This window comes from Eleginops maclovinus, chromosome 9 (assembly GCF_036324505.1).
Source record: "Eleginops maclovinus isolate JMC-PN-2008 ecotype Puerto Natales chromosome 9, JC_Emac_rtc_rv5, whole genome shotgun sequence".
Taxonomy (NCBI): domain Eukaryota; kingdom Metazoa; phylum Chordata; class Actinopteri; order Perciformes; family Eleginopidae; genus Eleginops; species Eleginops maclovinus.
This window is the reverse complement of record NC_086357.1, coordinates 3,617,323-3,644,280: the sequence shown is the minus strand read 5'-3', so window position 1 is coordinate 3,644,280 and position 26,958 is coordinate 3,617,323. Positions and strand designations below refer to the sequence as shown.

General features: G+C 40.2%; 1 protein-coding gene and 1 long non-coding RNA gene across 2 annotated transcripts; both read right to left on the bottom strand.

The window, feature by feature from the left end:
• Positions 1 to 410: 410 nt before the first annotated feature.
• Positions 411 to 997, bottom strand: LOC134869915 (uncharacterized). The gene is made up of 2 exons (XR_010166470.1): positions 697 to 997; positions 411 to 464 (listed from the first exon to the last, which is right to left on the bottom strand). It is a non-coding gene; the product is annotated as an uncharacterized LOC134869915 (long non-coding RNA).
• An 8,181-nt stretch (positions 998 to 9,178) lies between these two features.
• LOC134869103 (desmoglein-2.1-like) lies at positions 9,179 to 25,450 on the bottom strand. The gene is given in 17 exon segments (XM_063890532.1): positions 9,179 to 10,726; positions 11,101 to 11,346; positions 11,516 to 11,634; positions 12,339 to 12,572; positions 12,786 to 13,007; positions 13,168 to 13,310; positions 13,417 to 13,793; positions 14,624 to 14,713; positions 14,715 to 14,810; positions 14,965 to 15,099; positions 15,975 to 16,003; positions 16,006 to 16,134; positions 16,447 to 16,588; positions 16,688 to 16,840; positions 17,008 to 17,130; positions 20,270 to 20,394; positions 25,432 to 25,450. Coding segments are annotated over 16 exon segments (3,390 nt in total). The 5' UTR covers positions 20,315 to 20,394; positions 25,432 to 25,450; the 3' UTR covers positions 9,179 to 9,619.
• Between the last annotated feature and the right edge of the window lie 1,508 nt (positions 25,451 to 26,958).

Here is a 26,958-nt window from a genome sequence, read left to right as displayed (position 1 = left end):
ATTTGTTAATTTCACCTCATGTATTTCACAGAGCACGTCAAACACCCTCATCGCAAAGCCAGCTGTGACAGCTGTCATTAAATATTCAGCCTAGAATATTTAAACGTTAACGTTAACTTTTTTCTCATTAGAAATCTCGATGTTTCGAGCGTCTTCAACATACAAATCTATCTGTTTTTCGTTGGTATATGACCATAATCCTTTCAAGGATGTCCGAAAATCTATAGATTACTGTCAAATTAAGTTAACTTTCTAACGTTAGCGGCTAAGCTATCGCTACCGTCATTTTAATGAGTTCGCTAGCTAATATTAAGTTAATATTCATGTACTGCCCTCGCAGTGCATGTGCCGATGCAAGGCTAGACAGTCAGATAACGGTTAGCTAGAAGCCCTCCAAAAAACCACAAGGCTTGACTTTTCTTGTCCTTTAATGAAGTCTTCTTTTTTCCAACATCACCGTAAAACTGCAGATTACAGAAATAAACACACTTTACTTACTTAAAACACAGTGTGAGTTGGCATAGAATGAGTACATTTCAATTAGCCTCCACAAATGAACAAACTGAGAAGAGTTAGCATGTTAACATAAAATAGCATCTCAGCATGAGCTAACGTTAGCGGAGTAGGCTATACTCATAAAAACACAACAAGTAGGTCTTGATATAAAATACACATTTGACCACTTATAATACTTACAGACAAATATTCTCCAAGGCAAAAGCGTTTGTAACCTTTGACAATATGATTTTAACAGTCTGCTTATCTGTCTGTGCGTGCCTCAGCTCTCCTGAGCATGTAATGAGGAGAACAACCGCGCTGGTTACATAGCTGCTGCTAACGCACTGAGCGCTCACTACGATGCGGTTTCTCGAGACCAAAGAAAAGACCACTCACTCTGACGCAGTTTCTTACAACCAAGAACATACACTTTTTAAATCTACGTATGAACTGATGAATTTTAACTTAACTTATTACTTTTAACTTTTTCATCTGCAAAGGCAGAACAATTCACTTACCGAAAAAACTGCACAGAGCTCCCCTGAGATGGCCTGTTAGTACAATCAACAGCACAACACCACATGACTGTCAATATATAAATGTAAAGTAATAACAGCAAATAAAACAAATATGAGTTGCCTGACAAAAGAACACCACTACAGCCGAGCCTACAGCTACTCTGAATGAAATGAAATGTTGAAGGAGGTTGCAAGCGGCTGCACTGTCAATCAAAGTGTAACCACGCCCCTTTTATATTTATTAAAATAACATTAAAGAAAATAATTTCTTGGGAAAAAGAAAAATGGTGTGATGTGAAGCACCTTGAAAGGTATTTTTTCGAATAAAAAGTTGTGGATGCAAAATTTGTTTTAGGTGAGAAAAGTGACATAGAAAGTTGGTTACTTGCCCATTGAAAATACATGGGAATGGGCGGAGCTACGCATTGTACTGCAGCCAGCCACCAGGGGGCTCTGGACTAGCGCTTGCTTCACTTTTAACGGATGAACCTCTGTCCATCAATATATACAGTCTATGGATTTGATAAAGTCAGGATGACAACTTGGTATGGTTTCAGGCAATAAATGGGAAACGAAACGCCGAAGCGGTGAATAGCTACACTGCATTGGCTAGCTAGCGGGTGTGTTGAGCTGAATTCTAACCTCAATCTCTCCCTGCTGGGTCACGTCTCGTGACTCTCGTCTCTCCGTCTCCTCCTCCTCTGGTTCCCCGGCTCGAACCACCATCTCCTCCGCCTCCTCCTCCTCTACATTCTCCACCACCTGTGCGCTCGTTGTCGTTGTACCGGCGGCCCCACCGCCCGAACCCGAGGTTGAGCTGCCTGGTTCCCCATCATCTCCCACGGCCCCAGCAGCAGCCCCACTACCCGAACCTGAAGTCGAGCTTGTGCTTTTGAATAAGTCGGTGATTTTTGCACATTTTGCTGCGTCGTCTTTAAGTTTTTGCTTTCTCTTTTCCATTCGCTTCTCATGGCCACTCTTTTGTTTCTCCATCTCGCGACCTCTCTATCCTCCACCATTCGCTTACAACATTTGAGGTGATGACTTGGGTCAAGTAAGGGCCTCTAGGGAGGGGCGGGCCTTCGAGAACCAAGGAATTTCATTGGACTAGCCAAATGTGCCTCAAGAGAAGCATCCAATGGGCCACGATGTGTCATGTTTTTACCGTCGCAATCAATAAAAAATATAATATATATAATGTATGTTTTGTTTCCGGCCCTGGGAAGGCCCAAAACGTTGGAGGGCCTGGCGGGATTTGCCCGGTACGCCAGATAGCCAGTCCAGCCCTGGAAACAACAGAACGTGCGCATTACATATGGACCAATGCGACACGTTCATTACGGCCGTGGACCGATAAACACTCAGTACCGTACGCACACCAACCGGCATTTGCGTGTTTAACACCTTGTTTAACACCTTGTTTAACACTGGCGTTACCGCCGCTTCACTTAAATAATGAAGAACTGCTTTTAATTACGACTTGGCCGAGATCTTAACGTGCTGTTCATGCGTTTCCCATGAATAGCCTACTACTATAACTCGGCGCGGAGCAGGATATAATGCGCATGTGCGGCGTTGCTAGGCAACGTGTACAAAGGCTGGGGGGGGGGGGGTGCCCCCAGACCCCCCTACAACGGTTTAGTTTGTCACCTTTTTCAGCCCTTCTGAGTTTGCAGGTATGTAGTTTGAAAAGGCTTATATCATGTAGGTCCTGAAAACTTTCAATGATTTTCTGAATGACTGAAGATGGAAGCAAACACTTGCTTGCAGTTTCAAATAAAAAAGGGCTACATTTTTAAAGAACTGTGATTCCTCAGCAATTTCTGGGTAAACCTCTTGTTCATCACCTGCATCACTGAGAGGATCAATCTGCATATCCGACTGATCTTGTTCACTCTCATGGGAGACTGCAGGATTCACAACGGACTTGGCCAAATTTTGTGTGATGTGAATGTTGATAAAACTGTAAAGCTCTTGCTAGTGTCTAGACGGACAAGCGACTGTTTTCCCCTCTCTAATGTGTGTTTTCAAATGAGAGTAAAATGCCATCCAAGTCTCACACCTTGCAATGCAGACATCAACATGACATGTTAGTTCAACACCAGGCGAAGTAGGCCTAACTACACGTTTGTTATGTCTGTGAATGTGACACTTAAACGTTGAAAAGTTTCGAAAAGTCTGACTGCAATCTGGTAAAACATACTTAAAAGTTAAGTTAGGTGCATTTTTATGAATCCTCATGTGCCTTAACGTATGCCACTATTGTGGTACAGTTATGACAACAGATCTGACGGGAACATTTTGTTACTGCCCGATCGTAGTTCCATTTCATCAACAAACATGCATTATTAGTATTGATTACGCTGCTGCTTTTTAGTGACACATTATCAGTCTTCACGCAGAAATGTTTAACCTGAACCGAGTTGCAATGTTACGACTGTGAAAGAGAAGCCACAGATGATGCAAAACGTTTTGACAAAGCCAAAAGTTTGGAGATGTAGGCTGTGTGAGACACGCGGCGACAGCTACATAAACAAAATGCATTCACAAAGAGTACAGAAAGGCAATATTTTCACACCAATTTTCCGTTTAAACAAAAAAGTGCAACCCTAAGCCTTGAGGATTTAAGTGTCTCTCTAACCGAATTATGCTTCATTAAAAGTCGGCACAAACAAAGTAAAACTCACAAAAACCATCTGGTTAGCCGATGTTCCAATAATCCTATGGTTTGGTTGAAATAAATCCTTAATAACCGGGCAAGATGTAGACTAATTATTCCAGTAGCCTAATGCTATTTTCCTGCTGCCACCATCTGCCGATTGGCCTCTCTTACCGGTTAACAAGCGTTGTCCCTCAGGTGCAGACGTTCGGCTAATGTTAGCAAAATATTTTTTAAAAAACCATCCAAACGTAATTTTGTTTTGGCTATTCAAATCTAAGCCTCACTGATGTTCAGATCCCTAGCAAGCAATCTCCTGAGCGTCAGTTTGATATCAAACATTATTGGCAATATAAATAAGATTTGAACCGCTTACTTTGTAGATGCAAGACCCGATGGATGTTGATGAAGAACACTCGATGAAGTGTAGCACGTCATCTAAATTGTGCGTCCTCTTCTGGAAAATCTGACATCCAAATGATGGTTCATGAAGTCCCTCCAGGAGTTGATGGCAAATTATTTTCGTATTTTTTTTAAAGAAAAGTGACCAAAAGCAGTAGGCTAGCCTAAATTTGGAAGACGTCAAACTTCTGAACGTGCTCCAAATTCCCCAGTCAACATTCAGTTTCCAAAAATACTGTAGTGTCCTGTAATTTAAAACATCAGCATACTGTTTAGGGCCTCTGTCCTGTTGCTCCAAGTTAGGCAGCCCACAATGCATTACTAACTACAGTACTAAACTGTTTAACAGATGATGGGGATGATCATTCATCATTCTTCAAGACCTGCTCCGTACGTAACGTATTTCGTTATATTTATTTGTTGTTCATATGTTTCAGGGTAAATTGTTTTATTTGTTCAATTAAAGGCATTCATGAAGAATTTCTGCAACTCATTTTTTCAGTTTAAAGTGTTGATCATCCATTTCATTGCAAAACAAATTGCCAAAAACATCAAAACCAGTACGAACGGGCTCAAATGAACATGGAGTCATTATTTTACCTCCTCGCTGCTATATCTACACTGCCCGGCCAAAAAAAAGGTCACAAGCCTGTGGGGGGCAGTGCTATGATCTGGGGTTGCTGCAGTTGGTCTGGTCTAGGTTCAGCAATGTGCCCAAAGAATGAGGTCAGCTGACTACCTGAATATACTGAAGGACCAGGTTATTCCATCAATGGATTTTTCTTCCCTGATGGCACGGGCATGTTCCAAGATGACAATGCCAGGATCCAGCGCGCTCAGATTGTGAAAGAGTGGTTCAGGGAGCATGAGACATCATTTTCACACATGGATTGGCCCCCACAGAGTCCAGACCTGAACCCGATTGAGAATCTTTGGGATGTGCTGGAGAAGACTTTGCACAGTGGTCCAAATCTCCCGTCATCAATACCAGATCTTGGTGAAAAATGAATGCAAGACAGAAATAAATGTTGTGACTTGCAGAAGCTTGTGGAAACGATGCCACAGCGAATGTGTGCTGTAATCAAAGCTAAAGGCGGTCCAACGAATATTAGAGTGTGTGACCTTTTTTTTGGCCATTATGAATTATTTGTTTTCTCAATGTGGCCGTCATAAAACCGACTCTGTTGTCTTATTGTGACATAGGGATGTGCTGGTTATTTTTTATTCCGGGGCAGTAAAAGTTGATTTAAATAAGCAGACTAAACCTTACATTTGAAATTAAAGTACTGGGTATACTTGATGATAAGTGTATTGACGTCAAAATAAGGCTTACATTGAACCTTTACCAGCTTTGATAATAATGCATCAATCAATATAATCCAAACATAATATATAACAACTTTAAGTATATATACCAGGGCCCTGGTGGAGAACGTCGTAGGCTGGTGTGACAACAACCACCTCCAGCTCAACATCAGCAAGACTAAGGAGCTGGTGGTGGACTTCAAGCGGAGCACGAAGAGGTCTCAAACCCCCATCACCATCAGGGGGGAGGAGGTGGAGGTGGTGAACACCTACAAGTTCCTGGGAGTGTACTTGAACAATAAACTGGACTGGAGTGTCAACACTGATGCTCTCTCAGGAAGGGACAGTGCAAGCTGTTCTTCCTGAGGAGGCACAGGTCCTTCAACGTGTGCACGAGGCTGCTGCAGACGTTCCACCAGTCTGTGGGGGCCAGTGTGCTCTTCTTTGCCGTGGCGTGTTGAGGGGTTTAGATGTAATGAAATTACTGTCAAAGAGCAGATTCATGTTTATATGATAACATGTAAAAATGTCTTAAGTGGAGAAATGCAAGTACACACCAACAGAAGGGATGCTGACAGGCTGAACAAGTGCGTGAGGAAGGCTAGCTCTGTTGTTGGAGTTAAACTGGACAATCTGGAGGAGGTGGGTGAGGGGAGGACGAGGAGGAAACTGGACAGTATCCTGGATAACCCCTTCCACCCCCTCCATGCAGAGCTAGTGAAGATGATGAGTACGCTCAGCCACAGACTCATCCCACCTCGGCACAGCACTAAGCGCCTGGGAAACTCCTTTGTGCCTGTAGCCATGTGATTCACTGACAATAACCCGGCCTGCACATCAACCTGCACTCTTGCACTTTTAATAACTTTGACCTGCACTCTCTTTCTGAACACATACGTACATACATATCAGCCGTGGAAAAAATAAAGAGATCACTTCAACATTATCAGTTTCTCTTGTTTTATTTTTTATTGGTACGTCTTTTGAGTTAAATTATTATTATTATTTGTTATTGTATTCTATAAACTACTGGCAATTTTTCTCTGTGTTGGAATTCAACAGACACTGGAATGGCTGTCATACATGTAGAGATAAAGATTTAAGAAACATTTCTCTTGATTTTTTCCACCGCTGTATATATTATATAATGTAGACTTCACATAGATTGAAGTTGCTGTTAACCTGGAGTAATTGAATTGTAATGTTGTCTGCATTAAATAGTTGGCTGTAGCTGGCATCTAAATACAGTGCTCAACATATCTCAAATGCTGAAAATAGCCTAAGATATTTAAATGTCTTAGGCCATAGTTCACTAACAGGTCCAGACCAAGACTCTGACTTTTATGCACCTGGACCCGGGACCTGTTATCAATACATTCATTAGGGATTTTCAATTTTGATGGGGAGATTCTATTTTAACCGCCACCGACAAGGGGGTGAAAGAGACGAGTGAGCGAAACAACAAACGAGGGAGTAGGACAGCCAAAAAACCTCCTCTTGAAATAACTCATCCGCTGGGTCCATCATGTTGGTGGGATTGTTCTCTCAGGATGAGTGCAGGTAGGAACCATTTGCAGGACAGACACAGGTTTAAACGAAAATACTTTTGTTTCATGGCTAGCGAGACAAACCATACAGGCCAGCCCTCTCTCCCTATTGAACCCAACAATCCCGCAACCACCAGCAAAAAACAAACAACTTAAATACATGCAGAACTAATCAATGGACAAGACACAGCTGGACAGGTCAGGAAAACACAAGGGCAGCAGGTGAGCAGAATCAGTTAACACACAGGAGGGAAAACAAAGACAGGAAACAAACAGAGTCAAAAGAAAGGGGTGAACACCTTTCAAAATAAAACCAAACAGATTGTGACAAAGCAAATTGTGTTGTCAACAAATATAGTGGAGCAAAAAGGACAATGTTTGCTTCGTACGTACTGAAGGAGAACAATAAAGAAGCATTAAATAGTCAAGAAAGGTTCAAAATTGTACAGTACTTGATTAAATGTACTTAGTTACTTGTCAGCACTGATTAGGATATACATTAGGTCCAGAGCAAGCGTAACTTCAGAAATGGGAATATACACTATATAGACAAAAGTATTTGGCCACCTACCAATTACACATACAGGAGCTTTTATGACATCCCATTCCTAGGCAATAATATGAAGCTGGTCCCCCCTTTGCAGCTATAACAGCTTCCACTTTTCTGGGAAGGCTTTCTACAACATGTTGGAGTGTGTCTGTGGGAATTTTTGACCATTCATCCAGAAGAGCACTTGTGGAGTCAGACAGGGATGTTGGCCTGGCTTGCAACCCCATTCTAGTTCACCGCAAAGGTGTTCAATCAGGGCTCTGTGTGGGCCAGTCAAGTTCTTCCACACCAAACTCATCCAACCATGTGTTTATGGACCTTGCTTTTGTAAGGGGCTGAGTCACTCTGAAACACAAAAGGGCCTTCCCCAAACTGTTTCCACAAAGTTGGAAGCATAGAATAGTATAAAATGACTTGAAGCTGAAGCATTAAGAATCCCCTTCACTGCAACTAAGAGGCCGAGGCCAACCCCAGAAAAACATCCCATAGCATTATCCCTCTTACACCAAACTTAACAACTGGCACAATGCAGTCGGGCAGGGAACGTTCTCCTGGCATTCGCCAAACCCAGACTCGTCTATCATACTGTAAGATAGAGAAGCGTGATTATGAACACATTCGTGGCTGAGTTGCTGTGGTTCCTAAATGTTTCCACTTTGCAATAATTCCACTTGCAGTTTATCGTGGAATATCTAGGAGAGAAGAAATGTTTGACTTGTTGCAACAATGGCATCCTATTACAGTACCACGTTGGAATTCAGTGAGCTCTTTAGAATGACCCATTCTTCCACAAATGTTTGTAAAGGCAGACTGCATGGCTAGGTGCTGGATTTTATACACCTGTGGCAATGGGACAAAAGGAAATACCTGAAACAGGGCCCCGTTCATTCCTATGAGAATTGCTCGATGGCGCATGAAGCCCAAAATGGACAGATTCAAAATCACCCCTATCTGGGCTCATTCAGTATGCACACTCAAGTTTTCCTTAAGCGCCGCCTCCAATCTCTCGCTTTCGACTCATGCTATGAATGGAGATTTGAATGATTTAAATGAGGGCTATAAAAGTCTTTAGCAGTTTATTCAGCAACAAATTTGACGTTGATTTACACTCATCTTTTTCCCAATGGGTAAGTGTAGTACCACCGTTTGGCCAATAGATAAAATAAGAAGTACTTTATTAATCCCAAACTGGGAAATTTGCTTCAACAGCCGGCACTCTTCCTGGGGGCATGGGCCTTGACTCTGAAGAATAAAAATACTCTGATCATATAGGGAGGCCCACACAATGAGCATGCATAATTGTGATTTCCTTAAGCCCCGCCTCCAATCCGCTTTGTGTCGGCTCATTCAGCAGCTATTAAAATGGATGAATATCAAGGGCAATATGGTGTGATGTTGCTGCTATTAGAAATGCATTAAAAGAAACACATGTTCATTCTGACCCTTGCAGGGGTTTTCTTATTGTGTCCGGTAAATTATGTTAAACTCAGATTATTTTAGCCCCGGCCGTGGCGCAACTGGCTAGGGCACGTGCACCATATGCTGGCGACCCAGGTTCGATTCCCAACCTGGGTCCTTTCCGGATGCCTCTCTCTCCAACTTTCCTGTCACTCTCCATATAAAAAAGATTATCTCAGAGTATGTTTAAAACTAAATTCCTAAAATGGATATGAAAGCAACAGATAGGATTGAACCAGTGTGAACAGTATTTTTTTTATTAGTGCAAAACAGCGTAAAGCATAGAACAGACACCATAAAACACACACCATAAAACACACACCATAAAACAACATAAGGATTTACTGATTATACCAAACATGATTCCGTATGTACTTAATTAGAGGTCAGGAGAAGAAGGCAAACAGTTAAAGAAAAAAACTATTCATATTTCTAGTTTTGTTCATGTACTGTTTTGTTGGCTTTTCTTTAGGTTGACTCCAATCTTTCGGATTGCGCCGTTCTAGACTGGAGTCAGCAATGGAATAAAGGAAACATGCTCTTTTTTCCAGTAACTGTCTCGCATTAGTTCTCTCGTATTAGTTTAGTCCCACAAGCATCCCATCACCACCTGGACCAGGCCAGAGGAACAGTCTTATTGGCATCACTGGAAAGATCCTCTCTTGTCTGGACGATCTCTTATTCAGTGAATTTCTCTTGTCTCCTGTACCACCACCTTGCGGTAGGTGGGGGTTTTGTTCTCTGTAGTGGTAGAGGAAGTCACCACGCTGCTCTGAGAGCCTGCAGATGTGCTGCCCTCACTGTAGATGACTCTTTGTGAGCCAGAGATGTCTTGTTTCTGAGACAATCCTTGTGCTTCCTGGACGAGCTGCCCTCTGTTGCTTTGCCCTCCGACCACCACGACCCTCTGGGATCCTGACAGCCCCCCTGACTGCAGAGTGCCTCCCTGCATGAGATGGGTCTGGCTACCTTTAAGCCCTTTTATTGTCCCTTTAGGGACTTTTCCCTCCACCACCATCATGGTCTTGGAGCCAGAGAGGTTGCCAGTGTGGATGAGGTTGCCACCCCTTCCATGGACCCGGCTCTTTTCCACCAGCACCATGTGTTGGTCCTGGGCTTGCCCGCTGGATATCACCATCTGTCCCTGAATCCCCATGCTTCCAGTCTGGGAGCCGTTGAGCAGTACCATGCTCTGCAGGTTGGAGGCTGGAGCTTCTGCCAGCAGCACGGTGTTCTGAACTTGTGGCTGGAGGACGTACTGCATCTGCACAGGGGTGGTGGTGGTGGTGTAGTAGACGGGCTGCGGCTGAAGCATGAACATCTGACCTGTATTCACCATCCCTTCATTTACTGTGGTCATCCCTGTGCTCACTTGGGTCATCCCTGTGCTCACTGTGGTCATCCCTTCCATCACTGTGGCAGTGCTCTTCTTCACCACCTGAGAACTTTCAGATGTGTCCCTGATCACAGTCTGAGATGTGGACTGATGCAGGTTGGGCAGAGGGGCAGGCTGCTGGGCAGTCTTCACACTTGAAGCTGAGATGTGAGTGTGGATGGATGCACTGGGCTGATGAGTGAACGCTGGTTTGACATCTGATTCGATCTTCTTTCCTCCACACACCTCAGCCAGGGTCTTGAACTTCATGCCGAGGTCATTAATGAACTGCAGGTCGTTCTCAGACTCCAGGAGGCTGCAGCAGCCCACGGAGCCAGCAAGGGAGCCCTGACCCTCGTACTCATAAACTAAAAGAGTGTCCTTCCCTCCAAGAGTCTCGTCTTCACTGGTCACCTTCTGTCATAAGAGAAAAGGGAAATCAAAACCAAGGTTTCCTTATTTGTTGACTGAGTGGTCATTTCTGTGTCAAACTAGATATTAAATTAACCGTTTAATGAATGTAGTAATGTCACTCAACAACTCAAATCCCATTATCTCATGATCTCATTATCAGTCAGTGAAGTCACACAAGTGGCATCTATGTATGTTGCACATAACATCACAAACTAAGGTAATGCCTGTCGTCCTACAGGACTACATTGCTGAGAACATGCTTTTCAAACTTTTGTAAGTCTGTGTGAAGAAGTTGATTTCATTTTGAGCAGATTTCTTTTCAAAACATTTGTTCATGACAAGGGAAGAACAGAAATATTTTTAGGATTTCTCACCTGACTGTAGTACTGTCCCAGGAAGTGGTCTGGCAGAGCCATGCCATCATAGATTCCTTGTTGTACTTGTGATCCTTCATTTCTAATCCAAGTTCTGGAATCTGAAACGTTACTCGTCCCCCAGGCGTTGTAAGCATCTTGAAAATATGTGTCCTTATACAACCCATACCCTGATCCCTGAAATAAGTGTTGATCGATCACCCCTCCTCCACCCACTTGAAGCGGAATGTTCAGTAGTGGCACATCCTGTAAAGATCAATGATAGATCCAAATGTTATTACATAGCCTGCTGCCAGCGTCAAAACTTAGCTTTCAAGCAGACATCATCCCAAAAGCATCAACCAGTATGGATGAGAGCATTCATTTCCACAGCAGTACATTTTGTGTGTTCATGAGGTATTTATGTTGCTCTCACCGTGTTCTCGCCCTGGCCCTCAGTGTGGTAGTTAATGAGATGAGATTTGGTGTCGAAAGGCATCGGGGTAAAGCCTGCGCTCTCCCCACAATTACAGAAGAGCAGGAACAGAAGAAAAACTGTAAAAACAACAGCAAAGGGTTACTCAAAGGCCACTTAAACATGGTGTGGGGCATGCAGTGTTGCTCTGGGGTTATCCAGAAATGGTGCCGTTTCATTTTACATGGCACACTAACTTACCAGGTAATCAACTGGCTAGATCAATTACCTAAACCAATGTGTGCTTATGTTATATCCTATAAAACCACATTTGTATTTATTGCCTCTACTGCTGACTTGCTTTAATATTGAAAAGGGTCTTTATTTTTCTCATACTGCCTGTGCTGCAGCAGCTCTTTCCCCCCTGTCTGAAACCAGAGCCCATTGTGCTCAGATTGGTTAGCTGGCCGGCTCTGTTGTGATTGGTCAACTGCTTTGAGATGTGTCGTAAATGTCCAGCCCCTTAGCTTATCAATGTGCAATGTGTTGGAGCATTAACCAATAGAATTGTTACATAGTGTTGTTATTTTGTGCTGCCGAAGTAAAGAAAGGAGTCCAATGGAGGCGTTTCAGGCAGGGGGGAGTGTGTGGGAGAGAAACTCCCTCTGGAGGGAACACAGGGATGTTAATTACAGCTAGGAGCAATACAATTTAAATCATGCCTAACTGTAAATGGATTGTTTAACTGGCTTTAAACTATACTGATTTAGGGTTGTCTTTAGCACAGCTGTTAGCTGCCTGATCATACAGCCCTTAATCTGAATGAGCATCAAAGCATACGTACGTAGTAGCAGCAGGAGTCCAAGTAACAGCAGTCCGATGCCAGCGGGTCCTAACTCTGCTCCTTTCTTAGTATTACCTCGATCTCCACACGTGTCCCCTTCCTCACAGGTGCACACTAGGACCGTCACTTTCTGTGGTTCTGGACAGGCCTTCCCTTGCTGGTCCTCCACCACGAAAGTCACCTCATATAAACCAGGCCACAGGGTCTCCTTGGCCCTCAGGATGGCTGCAGTGTCTGCAGACACGAGACAAACAGATGAGTGTGGCAAGTTAATATGTCTGCTCTAATATTTGTATTATAATACTAATTCTAGTTGAAATCCTGGTGGTCCACTGGTCGAGGACGCATGCCAGGATTAGGGTTAGGAAACCAACGGAGCTAGTTCTAATTGTATACCTTTTTGAATGTTTTAATATGTATTACAAAACTTTAAGATATTCTCCTCACCATTGTAGTGCTCCACCTTCCATTTGCCCTGAGTTCCCTCTGGGATTATTTCAAAGTTGAAAGGAGATCCGTTGGGGGAAAAATCCTCATCTTTAGCGCTCACAATCACGGCATCATTGGGGATACACAGAGTCTGGATTTGACTGGTCAGGGTGGGGCAGTTGTCGTTGAAATCCTCCACCTGGATGGCTACGGTGCCAGTGGCTGTTTGAGCAGGCATGTCTGTGTTGGAGGAATATCAATAATCAGTTTCAGTTTGTTTCTATTTCCAGGACATAGGTCATGAGCTTTGTCAATATGCTACTCTCAACTGTTGGCAAGGCTGGTAAACAACATGTAAAGCATCTTGATCTGAAGAAGCAACAACGTGATAAAGGCGTACCTTCTGTAAAGCAGAGTACTTTGGCATAATACGTCCCGTTGATCAGGTATGGAGACTCTCTATCTGGCATCTTGTTCAGTTTGATGTCAGCTGTTTTTGGGTCTATGGTAAACCAGTTGTCAGGGTCTGAGCCTTTGGCGTACCTACAGAAGAAAAACGCTGTGTCAGTTATCACGATTGAGTGTAGAAAACTAAGTACTAACGTACTTTAAACCACAGAGGCCTTCGTCTATGTGATTTTGCACTGACCTGACATTCTCTGCCGCTTTCCCAGTGTCTCCATCTATTGCGGCGTAACGTGCAATGACTTCATTAGTGTTGACGGAGCTGCCTCCCTCTGAGACGGGAATAGTTTTGACTTTGGGGTCAAATCTTGGCCCCTCCGGCTTGTTCTTCACATTGATTTTGATCGGATAGGTTTTATATGTGGTACCATTTCGTGTGAATGTTCCTCCTGATCCTCCTGTAGCACCCACTGGACCACTGGCACCACTTGCACCACTGGCACCAGGGGATCCTAAACCTATATTAGTTGCAGAGATTCCATCAGATCCATCGTATAGTGGAACCTTGTTCTTCACAATTAATCCTAGGTCAAGGTTCTTCACATCCTCATAATCGACAGCCTGTGAAATGGAACACACAAAGTGTAAATGTCAATCTAAATTTGGTCAAAAACGTCTTCTGTATGTAGAACTAAGTACAATGTGGCGTATCTGAAGCTAAAGCACTAGCACTTAGAATGGCTTGACTTATTGAAAGCTGATGTATTCATGGTTTTTAGTCTGTATCTTCATGGTCACTTATTTGAAGTTGCTTTGGATAGAAGCGCCAGAAATTGGTGTATGTGTATGAATAAATACTGATCAATATGATCGTGGACTTTGTGATTTTCCCCATACAGTATCTCCGTAGCTCCATAGCTCCTACGAGGTCACAGGCATCACCAACACTAAAACTGTCAAAGGGGCCCTATTCTGCTCATTTTCAGGTCCATTAGTATTTTGTGTCTCTACCGAGACATGTCTCCATGCTTTAATGTTCAAAAAGCTCTCTGGGGGAGAGAACTCCCTCTGGAGGTAACACAGGGATTTGAGCCATTGCAGACCATTGACTTGGACCAAAACTATATTACACACTGCAGGAAAAGAAAACCCCCTAAAAGCATAATAGGGCCCCTTTAATCGGAATTAGAACCTGTAGACTTAATGAGTAATGCCCTATGCCTTCATTTAATGTTATATTTGAACATCCATGGTTCAAAAGATTCAGACCAAATGAATAACACATGTGGCCTCGTGGGTGACCTTGTAGCCACAGGTGTGAGTGAATTGGTGTAATGTTCCCAGGTCAATAGGTTGACTCATTCATACGTACGTAAATGTTCTTGCCGCACCTAATCCTTTTATCATCCTTTTACTAACACTTGTGTTCCTTTTTAAATAAATGTGTGTACCTTGTCGAGCATCAGGATGCCCTCGTTGGTCGCGGTGTCTGTTTTGATGCTGAAGTAGCCGGCCTCGTTTCCTCTGACGATTTCAAACACAGGCTTCCCAGTTCTCTGAGGCCTCCAGGTCCAAGTCCTCTGCTTTGATCCTCATCACCTCCACACCCTCCGTGTTCTCCTCAATGCTGCCATCATACTGCAGGTAAATAGCATTGTGAGATGCATTCATTTTAAAGACATTTCCATATATGATTGTTTTCCCTTAAAGGAAACACTAAACCCATTTATCTCTCAATCCATTTATCTTATACATCAATATACAGTTTACATGCTGATAAATAAGAAAGTACCTGCACTTTTTCCAGAGTGGGAAGGTTGTCATTCACATCTTTGACATGAATGACAACAGTGCTGGTTGCACTGTGTCCGCCTGGTCCACCATTTAGGTCTTGACCTTTCACTGTCAGAGTGTACTTATCTACTTTCTGAAATAAGAATGTGGATTAGGATAGGAAGTGTTAGAGCAGGGATCTCTGTAAGATTCAGTCAAACTACTACAGTAATCTAAAAGGATGGCAAATCATCAAGCTACAGAATGTGCAGTGCTGTGAAGTACTACATAAACATTAAGGCATTCACAATACAGGGAGTCTCACATACAGGGAGTCTCACATACAGGGAGTCTCTCATACAGGGAGTCTCACATACACGGAGTCTCACATTACAAGGAGTCTCACATACAGGGAGTCTCACATACACGGAGTCTCACATACAGGGAGTCTCACATAAAGGGAGTCTCACATACAGGGAGTCTCACATACAGGGAGTCTCACATACAGGGAGTCTCACATACAGGGAGTCTCACATACAGGGAGTCTCACATACAGGGAGTCTCACATAGCAGCCGTCAATATAGTAGCGGGGCCTTTCTTCAAAATAAATCCCTCCGATTGGCTGTTCAGCTTAAGTGAATCAGTGAATAGGCAAAGAAATGGACAGAAGGAAAATAAACAAATGACTAGATAACATTTTTATTATCTTCTTCTTTGATTAGTTCTCTACTAGATACTGTATTTATGTACCACAATGGTCGGCTTACTCTGCTTTACTGTGTGCATCCTTACAACGTCTTGTATGTAGGGAGATACTGAGCCCAGGATGGAGTGACAGTGTCCTATCAAAATCGTAATATGGATAGTATAAGGGATGGAGAATTGCCTCTGAAATAGGCAGCCAATGGCAGGCGTAAACACACGGACAAATATTATTGAGACCGATTTAGCTCCATAGATTAGTTTTTGTGAAAATAATCTGTCCTCTGCGTTTGACACCGCTCCTGTGGATGTAGTTCACACTGTACCTCTCTGTCCAGGGCAGAACTTTTGACGCAAAGGTCCCATCTCTGGAAATGTAAAACATGTCACTGGGTGGTTGCTGATCTACGATGGTATAGGCGATCTGGGAGTTTATATTTCCTGGTTCATCAGCATCAGTTGCAGTTATTTTCATAACTGAAGTCCCTGTAAAACATTATTTAATGAAACAGTCATTACAAATGTTAGTATGTTCAGTCGGCTGAGCTCTGATGAAAGAAAACAGTTTTCACATTTCACACTGGTCAGTAAGATTTCAAATTGTTTGCCAAATGTACAGCTACTTACCTTTGTTATACTAGTTTAAGATGTTAAATAAATAAGTGTCACAGTAAGCAGCTTATCAAAAAAAAAAATCTCGTATTTCTAAAACCAGAATGTTTGTTGTCTATCTGAAGTAACTGTAGAGTAACTTTGATGGAAGAATCGTGATTTGTACTCAAAAGCAGAAACACTTGCCTGGAGGACTGAGCTCTTTCACCTCCCCGGCCTCCATGTCTCCAAACACTGGAGCGTTGTCGTTCTCATCTACAACTTTGATTCGTATGTCAATTCTTTTCTCTGCTTCTCTGCCATCAATGAACGTAGCAATACCTGACAGCTGAAACAGAAATGTGTGTTTTAATGTTATTTTCCTCAATCACTTATTCAGAATCTAATGCAGTGGCATTCAGGCCAAAAAGCACAGAACAGCACTCACATTGTACGTATCGATTTCTTCCCTGTCGAGCAATTTGGTCACACGAATGAATCCAGTATTAGGGTCGACAACGAACACATTGAAGGGAGGTTTATTTACACCGATGCCTTCCAGAGCGTAGTGAATTCCCTTTGTTTCAAAATCTGACCGAATCTGAAACACAAAACCGGAAGACGATCATTTCACTGCATCAGAGAAAACCCACTCAAAAGACATTTGCAGACGACAACACCTGCTCCCTGAATTCTTCCTGTTTGTGGTTAAATAGTTCCTTCTTTGTCTGTTACAGAATATATGGGTATGACTAATCAGTGACTCACCTTGGAAATATACTCTTTTCTGGTGTAGTCTACATTTTCCTTCAGTGGCTTTGGGGGGAGAATCCATTCCCTTTTTTTTCTCACCAGCTTGTCTCCAGAATTAGCAATCACCACAACAACAGCCTGCAACACAATAGTTATAATGAGTTAACACTGAACCTTTGTATAAAACAATGCTCCACAAATGCATGCAAGTTCATTGCATATCATTTTGTCATCTGTCTGGAACAATGTGTTGTTGGGGTGCTAGCCAATAGAAGCGTGAGTTAGGCTACATAGTCAAGGGCATAATAGGGCCCCTTAAGTTTGAATAACATTAAATGAAGGCACAGAATACAACTCTACGAGAAAGTGAAACCATTTTATTTTACAAATGAGTGTTCTGCTTCCAAATTTCAGTGCCAACTACAGTTTTTGGAATTTTGACCGTTTTAAGTTACTTGGTTATGTAGCTATATGAGTGAAATCCCAATATGATTTGCAAAATTATGCTCTTATAGAGAATCTAGGAAAGAAATACAAAAAAATGTAGAAATACAGAAATGAGAGCTCTTTTTTTATCTTTTAGTAGCTTGTTGAATTCATAGAAACGCTTAAAACTTGATTATCTTATTTCGTTTTCAATTAATTATTGTGTGCTGAGCAGTCGTCGGTAACTGTTGAAGTCATATGTACGGTGGCCCTGAAGTGCAAGTCGAAATGACATTTCACAAAACACAACAATATTTTTTAAACTGAGTTGGAAAGAATAGAAGAAGAGATGAACATCTTAAGGGAATATATTAACAAAAGTTATGAAGTAATCCTCGACATTCTGTCACGCCATCACGACATCAACATGTCCCTTAGAACAGCTGCGGCCCGGTACCATGGCTTGGTACCGGTCCAAGGAACATTTGGTACCGGGCCACACAAAAAGATTGAATAAAAAAGAAATGTTTTTAAGTGTTTTGTGAAATGTCGTTTCGACTTGCACTTCAGGGCCTCCGTACATATGTCATTCATTTATCTTTTCTTGTATACTTAGTTTCATTAAAACATGTACGATTTTCCTGAAACTCCATATCCTTCTAATGATTGAATCTGTTGCACCGTTCCAACATTAACAACAAAATAAGGACTGAACAGTGAGTGCAGCACTGTCTGTAACACCGTTTCTGAAAGTCCTGTGAACAGGTCTGACCAGACCACTGTCGGGGGGGGTGGTGCATTAATGACTGCTGCTCATGCAGAGTACAGTCTGTCTGAAATATGACCTGCCTCTTTGAGAGGGAGGGAGGGTGGGCCGAACCTGTAGTTCAGACTGTTGCCTTGTCTTCTATTGGTGCTTGGAGAAAGAAAAAGTACGCGCATGTTGGTACGCGCATGAGCTGCTAGAGCCAACCAGGGGAACCACTGACAGAATTATATGTAAATAATAACACCTCTTGTATCAAACACTAGCTGTATGTCATCAGACTTGCTTCATGGCTTCATTGTTGGTGTCAGAACGCTATGGGAATAAACCAAGAGTGAGGCCCATAAGGTGGTGCACGAAGAAAGGCCTAAAACCAGGAAATGTTAGCATTTCAGCATTCTAGTTCCCTCATATCTGAAAAATGTTTTAACATGTTCTTAGTTAGAAGTTAGAAGTGAAATCATCCACTCGTGAATGTCTGAGCTTCTATGAGTCATAAAGAATGGCTGTTGACTACTAAACGTCATCACGCCAAACATTAGCCACATTTAGCTTAGCGGTGGTGACGAGCAGGGATAACACTGTGATGTAGTTTGTTAAAGCCTTACATTTGCTTTTTACCTGCATTTACACTTCAAAAAACACTAACGTGGTGTTAATATGTGGAGATTATCCTGCTGAATATCATAAATTTGTGTTTGGCAGTAATCTTATTTTTTGCAACATTCTTATATCCATTTGAAAAGTCCCACAGCTTTTTTTTTTTGTGAATCCATGCTATGCTAATTTCTGGATTGGCCTATTAAAGTACATCATCACTGCACCACTCCATTATAGAGCATTAATAGGATTTTTAAATGGGGTAGGATATTATTATTGTATGTGTGTGATGCTCCTGCAGGATTCTTGCTTTATCATTGTTGTTGAGTGCACTGATGTGACCTGCTTTGCATAAAAGTTTCACCTAAGAAATGTTGTTTACAGTACGTTGTTCCTGTGGTCAGGGGGTGTAGACACTTTTGTTAGAGGTGACACAGACACCCCCCCCCCGCCACTACCAGGACATGAACTCTCTAATATTGAAAAAGTGCAAAAACAACAGTTTTACAGACGAGGAATGACACTTGGAGCTTCTTCAGAAAGGTGTGGCGTCATATCGTTAAGTGAGTATCCTTGAGAGAAAGTATGCAGAAAGTAACTAGACTGCACAAACAAGATTTTAATATTCATGTTAGACATTATCTCTTTCATATTTGCTGTCCTAGGTTTCACCGGGATGATTATTCCCTTATAATAATACTCACACCCTAAAGAGTAAAACTGTCTAATCTGAATAAGAGCTTGACCAAATCAGCAGGCACCAATTCAAATACCATTAAATGAAACATCAAATCATATTTTTATTACATCACTATATTCAATACTAGGTGTGCATCAGTTCATACATCCCTAATAATAACTATGTTTTATAGCGCATTTGTATTAGTAATTCTCAACACACTGACCACATTATAACCATGATAAAATCGGGATTTAACGGTGTAAAATTGTAAACGAGCACAATGAAGCTTGGCAGGTCAAAATAAAATAAAATAATTAAGTTAATATCAGGATAGCTATAAACATAAATGTTAAATCCTGTCGTAACTGTCAAAAATATATTTTACAAAAGATACATTTCTGGTTAATTGGCCTTGTTTTTGAAATGTTGCTGAGGGAGATAAAAATCTTGAGTTTATGTGAGTAAAAAATGTCTAAATACACCCACACACCTGTGTTGCCATGGCAGTCAGGTATGTGTCCAGGTCAACATCAATAGATACTGAGCCTGTGATGTTAGGAGTAATACACAGGGAATCTGGAACTACTTGTTTCTTTCAGAACAAACATGTACTCTTTCAGCTGCTCAAAGTTACAGTGACTTCTGCCAACAGCTGGATAACAGCCAGAGTGCTTTACCGCACATTATTTAATTAACAGTAAACATTCATATTTAAAAAGAGGACTTTATAGTAACGTACTATTGGAAGTTATACACTATTCAGAGAACAGCAGTTTAGACCCAGGAGAGTATGCAGGACTCACCGTTAACAGAAACAACGCAAACACAGGAGAAGTAATCCGATTCATGGCGGGAGAATAGTTCCGGTGTGCGCGTGAAGAGAGTCGATAGTCCTGTTGCGGCCGGTGCGAGGTCCGGACACACTGAGCTGATGGAGGAGAGGGGAGGCTTATAAGGAGGAGGAACACACACACACACACACACACACACACACACACACACACACACACACACACACACACACACACACACACACACACACACACACACACACACGAGATAGACACACAGACAGAGGGAAAGTGACGCTTCTCCCCTAAAATGAGGATTTGTTAAGGAACTTTTATTTTTGACAAATTTAACTTAAAATACAAATAATTATTTCAAACTAATAATTATAATTATTATTGTATTGTGTTTTACACTTTAAAAAACACTTTTTTGTTAACTTTTGTTTCTATTTGGATGCTTTGGCAAAACTTTCTCTCATGCCGATAAAAACCTCTTGGATTGATATTAGACGGACAGACAGACAGTAAAATTAAATACGGAACATTTCATTTGACTGAATTAACTCAGTTAAAAAGAAACATCTAAATATTATGTTAGTTAGAATGTATGTATTAATATTATTTGTATTCATTTTTTTGGTGTATACTTTTGTTTCTATTTGGGTTGGCTTTGGCAACACTGTTATCTGAAACTTTCATGCCATTAAAGTCCTATTGAATATTAGACACAGAGAGCAGACAAGAAGAGAACTGACAGACAGACAGACAGACAGACAGACAGACAGACAGACAGACAGACAGACAGACAGACAGACAGACAGACAGACAGACAGACAGACAGGCCTTACTATATACTATAGTAGCCTAAATGAAGTAGAAAGTAGGCCTAAATGTAATCAAATAAGACTCATATACTAACGTTTATTTTTGTGAGGAAAATAAAGCTCTGTCATCTGATTGTGACTACATGCATATTTCTGAAATGTGTCACTTAAAGTCTTCCTTATCACACGTTGGAAACCACCACAGATGTAATTATTAATAAATAAAACCCAAAAGCCCTTGTTTCTTTCAGTTTTTACATTTGTATGTGTATTATTCTGAGAAATTAATACAAATAAATGTAGATGTAGACAAACAAATCCACACCTCATTTAAATATTTGCCAACATTTTTTGTCATAGCAAACATACTATACTCATCGATGCTAACGCTGCTTCTGTTCTCAACTCATGGTAAATATTGAATAAGCTTAATACAGAAAGTGGAACTGAAGCTAAGATTTTTGTCTGCAGTGGCAGTTTTCACATCGTCTTTCCTCAGTTATACATGTTTTGATATCAATTTCAATGCTGATGAAATGAAATTATTTTTAATAATCAGCATTGTGTTCAAATTCTGGAATAGTATGAATCAGATAAATAAGAGCATTACTGGAATTGACGTTACAAATACAGTAATGCCAGAGAGTATTTAGTAGGTTGACTATCCCGGCTGCAGCATTTTCTTTTGTTACTTTGTCTAACTTGAAGTGTCAGGTATATTCGTCGGTAAATCCTACTCATTTTGCTCATTAAGCTGTAATGTACACAAAGATGAAGGAGACATACTTTACAAAAAGGGGAAAGGAAATCGCCATGATGGAAATTTGTCAAACACTAATCTGGGTCTGGGTTCAAGATTCAACTCGTTTATATTCATAAACACAATAGCTACAGCAGAGTTGTTGGCACATTTTAAGGAAAAGTCAAACAGAATACAGCAAATGACTCAATCCGCAAGTAAAGGCAGAAATAAGGAACTATAAACATATAAAATACAATTAAATAAAGCAGAATGTGAATTTAAATACTGTACAGTGAAATAAAACACCACTAGAACGTTCTAAAGCCATCTAAAAAATCTAAAACCTTCAAGAATTGCCTGAGCATAATGCTTAATTTTTCCAAAATACAGTTATAATTTTAGGGTTAGTTCATTATAAAGATAATGAAATGCAAAAATAACTAAAATATCCATTTATAAGATAAATAATTGGAAATTAAAAAAAATATACATGTTTTATCTTGCATTTGTCTGACTAACATCATAATTATCATCAAATCATTTTTTGAGAGCAAGTGTAAACAACCACAGGGAAGCTTATTACACATAAGTGGAATCAAATTATGAGAAATTGTTTTGTACTGGTCAAAGACTTTTCACTTAACCTGAGTACAACAATGCTTATTTTCCTAAAATATAGTTAGAAGTGTAAAAATGTTAAAGATTATGAAATTTAAAGCAGGTAGAGATCAGCAAACAAGTGATTTGAGGAAAAACCTGCTATAGATAAATAAATATTAACTTGAAAATGTTAACCATGTCTAACTTTCTTTCTTTTTTTACCTATCATCACATACAAACCTGTAAGTTGTTATTTATATGTTTATTTTCAAATAAATGCTTGTAATACATTTTAATGTGGAAGTGATTATTTGAATTTACATAAAATCGTTCATACAGAACCTTCATCCAAAGGGAAATGCCGCTGTAAACCGGATATGTGAGATAAGTCATATTTCATTCATTATTATGCAATTTAAGTTGTATCAAATTAATGCCAATATGTTATATTATTATATTAGTAGGAGTAATTTCAATTCACAATTCATTGTTTGTAGTGAGGAACCTATTTTCCCCTTCATACCCCTTTCCATATAGAGAACAAAAAGCTTTTGTAAGGTTTTCCTTAGATTTTTTTTACGATTGTAGCATGAGACAGGTCTGTGGGAAGATAGAGAAAGATATTTAGTGAAACTGTAAATGATGAGGATCTTTTGCATGGAACTCTGGGTGTGTTTCCACATGCGTTACATAAATACACATGAAGGGTGTGGCGCTTCTTTCAGGTTAAAGAATGTGTGTGTCTGTGAGTCACGGAACCAGAAAAGGAGCATGTTATTGATGTCACTTCTAGGCACTGTTGGTGCCGCTGGCCATTTGGCACATACAGAGATATTATCAGGTCAAATGTGATTAGTTTCTAAAAGGAGATTTCCAAAGAGATTTAGTTTCAATAGGCAGAATTGTGTTCTCTAAACAATGGATGACAACTATTAAACAAAAGCCATTTAAAAAGGGAAATGCCACAAGTTTTCCTTTGAATTTCCTTTTTAACTTATGCACATAAGTGGTATATATCAAAGTGGGAAATATGTTCATGTATTTTGTTCCATTAGATTTTAAAGCTGTCACATACATTTTCTTTTACAAGATAACCAAAAATAAATGACAAAATGAGTTGCTGGAAAAGTAAAGAAACTGTAGTGAATAGACACCTGTTATTTTTTTTTACTTTGCCTCTGTCAGTACATGTTATATGTTCTCACTGATTACAGATAAGGAATGTTTCCATTTAGAGTTGCCAGGTAGAAAACCGGTTCCTTAAAAAAGCTGTTCCTGCCAACTATTTAATAAGCAGTAGCAATCACATAAAGACACTGCACACACACACACATACACACAGAGGGAACAGAGGACATTTCTACCAATGTTTACTGAGGAACAGAGGGACACACCCTGCCTGTCATGGTGTCAGCATATGGTTTGTCAGAACAAACATCTAGAGTCAAACTGAAGTCTGAGTAATGTCCACTGAGCCCTCCTTAAGCCTTTATAAGCAGAAAAATAAACACTATTATTAATGGTTAATACGTGCGATCCAAACATTGCTCATACTACACCGGCTACCAAAACAAAGTTTATAAATAACTCAATGTCCGCTTGTTGCCTTTCTTCCAGAATGTTCTGCCACCTTCATATTTTCAACAGACAAAACTTTTATCTTTTTTGTGTCTTTTTTTCATATTTTTCAACATACTATACTATGATGATTTGAAAACCTCCTTTTTCCTTTTTTAGCATGCTATACCACCAGAGGTGGGAGAAGTACTCAGGTCTTGTACTTGAGTTAAAGTAGAAGTACTCAGATCTTGTACTTGAGTAAAGTAGAAGTACCAGAGTGTAGGAATACTCTGTCACAGTAAAAGTATTCTAAATGTTCCTCCAGTGAAAGTAGAAAGTACTCTCATCTAAATGTACTTAAAGTAGCGACAGTAAAAGTAGTCATTGTTTGATTGGTCCATTTCAGAATAATATCTCTGATATGTTTTATAATTATTGATCATTAAAGTGTTCTCAGAGCTGGTAAAGGTGCAGCTAGTTTGAATGGCTTTGTATACTGCAGGGTAGCTGCTGAATTTACTGCAGGTGAACTACAGTCTGATTTAAGGGCTGATTATATTTACCATCATTCATCCAAATCTGTAAAGTAACTAAAGATATTAAATACATGTAGTGGAGTAAAAGTACAAGATTTACCTCTGAATTGTAGTGGAGTAGAAGTACTAAGTAGCAAACAATTCAAGTACTCAAGTAAAGTACAAGTAACTGAAAATTGTACAAAGTACTTGAGTAAGTCTACTTCGTTAATTTACACCACTGTACATATATAAATACATATATATATATACTATATATATATATATATATATATATATATACTATATATATTTGTATATATACTATATATATATTATATTTTTGGCATATTATACAATTTCTTTTTTCAGCATGCTGTTAAATTACTTTTTTACACTGTTTGGCAAAACAATTTAATACAGTAATACTATGAATTATTTTAATGTATTCAACACACTATACTATGTATTTTTGTAGCACAAAATGGAAATACTCAAGTAAAGTATTTTGAGTCGTTTGTTGAGTAAATGTATTACATTCCACCACTGCCTTTTGCATAGAGTCTCTGTCTGTAGAGGTTGATTGGTATTCAACGAGTCGTTTGTATCATTCAGCCGTTTTAGTATATCTCAAAACGTCTATAGAGTTAGAGATGTGACCGTGTGTTGTCAAAGTGGTGAAGCCCTGACATGTGATATTTACTGTAACAGCATTCAGTGTATCTCAGCAATCCCTCAAGTCATGTCAGGACACTGTGACAGCAAAATGGCTTCACAGTAGTTAAACTAGGTGTGTGTGTGTGTGTGTGTGTATGTGTGTGTGTGTGTGTGTGTGTGTGTGTGTGTGTGTGTGTGTGTGTGTGTGTGTGTGTGTGTGTGTGTGTGTGTGTGTGTGTGTGTGTGTGTGTGTGTGTGAGTGGGAGTGGGAAGTACCAATGAAAATAAAGGGACAGTGGGAACTCGACAGTGTGTTTTGTGTCTGATTTCCCAGGTAAGCGTCTTTGTCTTCCTCCGCCTCCTCCCTCTCTGGTTTTCACCTGACTGAAACGTGAGCTTCAGAAACAGGAAACCTGTGGCATCGCAACCCGAGAGCTGGGGTCAGCGGCTCTGACAAAGACCACAATGTTCACAGAAGGAGCTTTTAGCACACTTGTAAAATATTGTTCAATAGCATTATAGATTACTGAAGGAAAGGACTGTTGAAATTGGGGAAATCAAGAGTTTGGCTGGATAAACTCATATTGAAACTTATCTGAGGCTGTTACTGGATCAGCTTGAATAGGGAATAATCCATTTGAAGTCAGGCGGCTGTAGGTTTGATAAACAGAGGTAGGGAAACATTAGTTAGTTCTGCAAGGACTTTATTTCACTTTATTTTGTATGCAAATTACAATTATTTTGTCTATATACATATTTTTTTATATTGAAATCTATTTAAAAAAATCTTATTTCAATCTAAACTGGAGCTACTGAACCCAATTTCACCCCCGTGATGAATAAAGTATTCTGATCCTGAAAAACAGAACCTGTTTGTTTTGTTCCGAAGAATCTTGAAGCGGTTAATTATATTTTTCTTTGGAGTTTCCGCATATTGTTCTGATTGACTGGCTGCCAGAGTTTCACCCTGAACAAGCATCAGAGACTTTTGTCAACATCTGTCATCACTGCCCTCCCGGTGCCGCTGGCAGGTGCTGTACAGGCAGTTGGTGCCACATGTTTTTTTATTAAAGCAGTCCTGTCTGTCAGAGCACGGGGCGTTGCCTTTTAAGATTTGCATGGAGACTGCAGAGCAGACCTGAAGAAGGTTCTGTGCCAGAAGTGGGGCATGGAAGCAGAGGCTGTGTTTTTAACTATCGCTTCTTGGAGCAGTGGTGAAATGAAATGAAGTACATTTACTGTTTCTACTGTAGAATAGTTGTTCTTAAAATGATAAATTGTAATTTTATGTTGCTTTATACATAATTAAACATTAGACTAGACTCGATGCTATATATGTCCGTTTTTATAAATACATCTGCATTTAATATTCATTTAAATTGCTTTATTTTATGTATGCCTAAACCCGGCACCTAATTTAAATACATTTATTAAAATGTTTATATTTATGTGCATTGATCTGATAGGTGAATTTATTGAAACCTCATGAACTTTACTGCTCTTTGTGCTTGTTGGATGAAAACTGCATTTCGTTGCAATCTAATGTAATCCAAGATAAATACTACATGTATTTCATTTATTTATTTTAAAACTGGTTTTATATTTGGAGGAGCTTAGTGTGGACTGGGAAAGGGGGATTCACATTTATCAGCGTTCAAATCTTTTTTCAAATCACAAACCTTTCAAAAACTTTAAAAAGTGCCGGAAATATTTGAGATTACTTTATACCAAAGTTTCATATTTTGAAAATACTTTATTACGTCTCTACTCATGATATTCTCAAAATAATACACGTTTTGATCA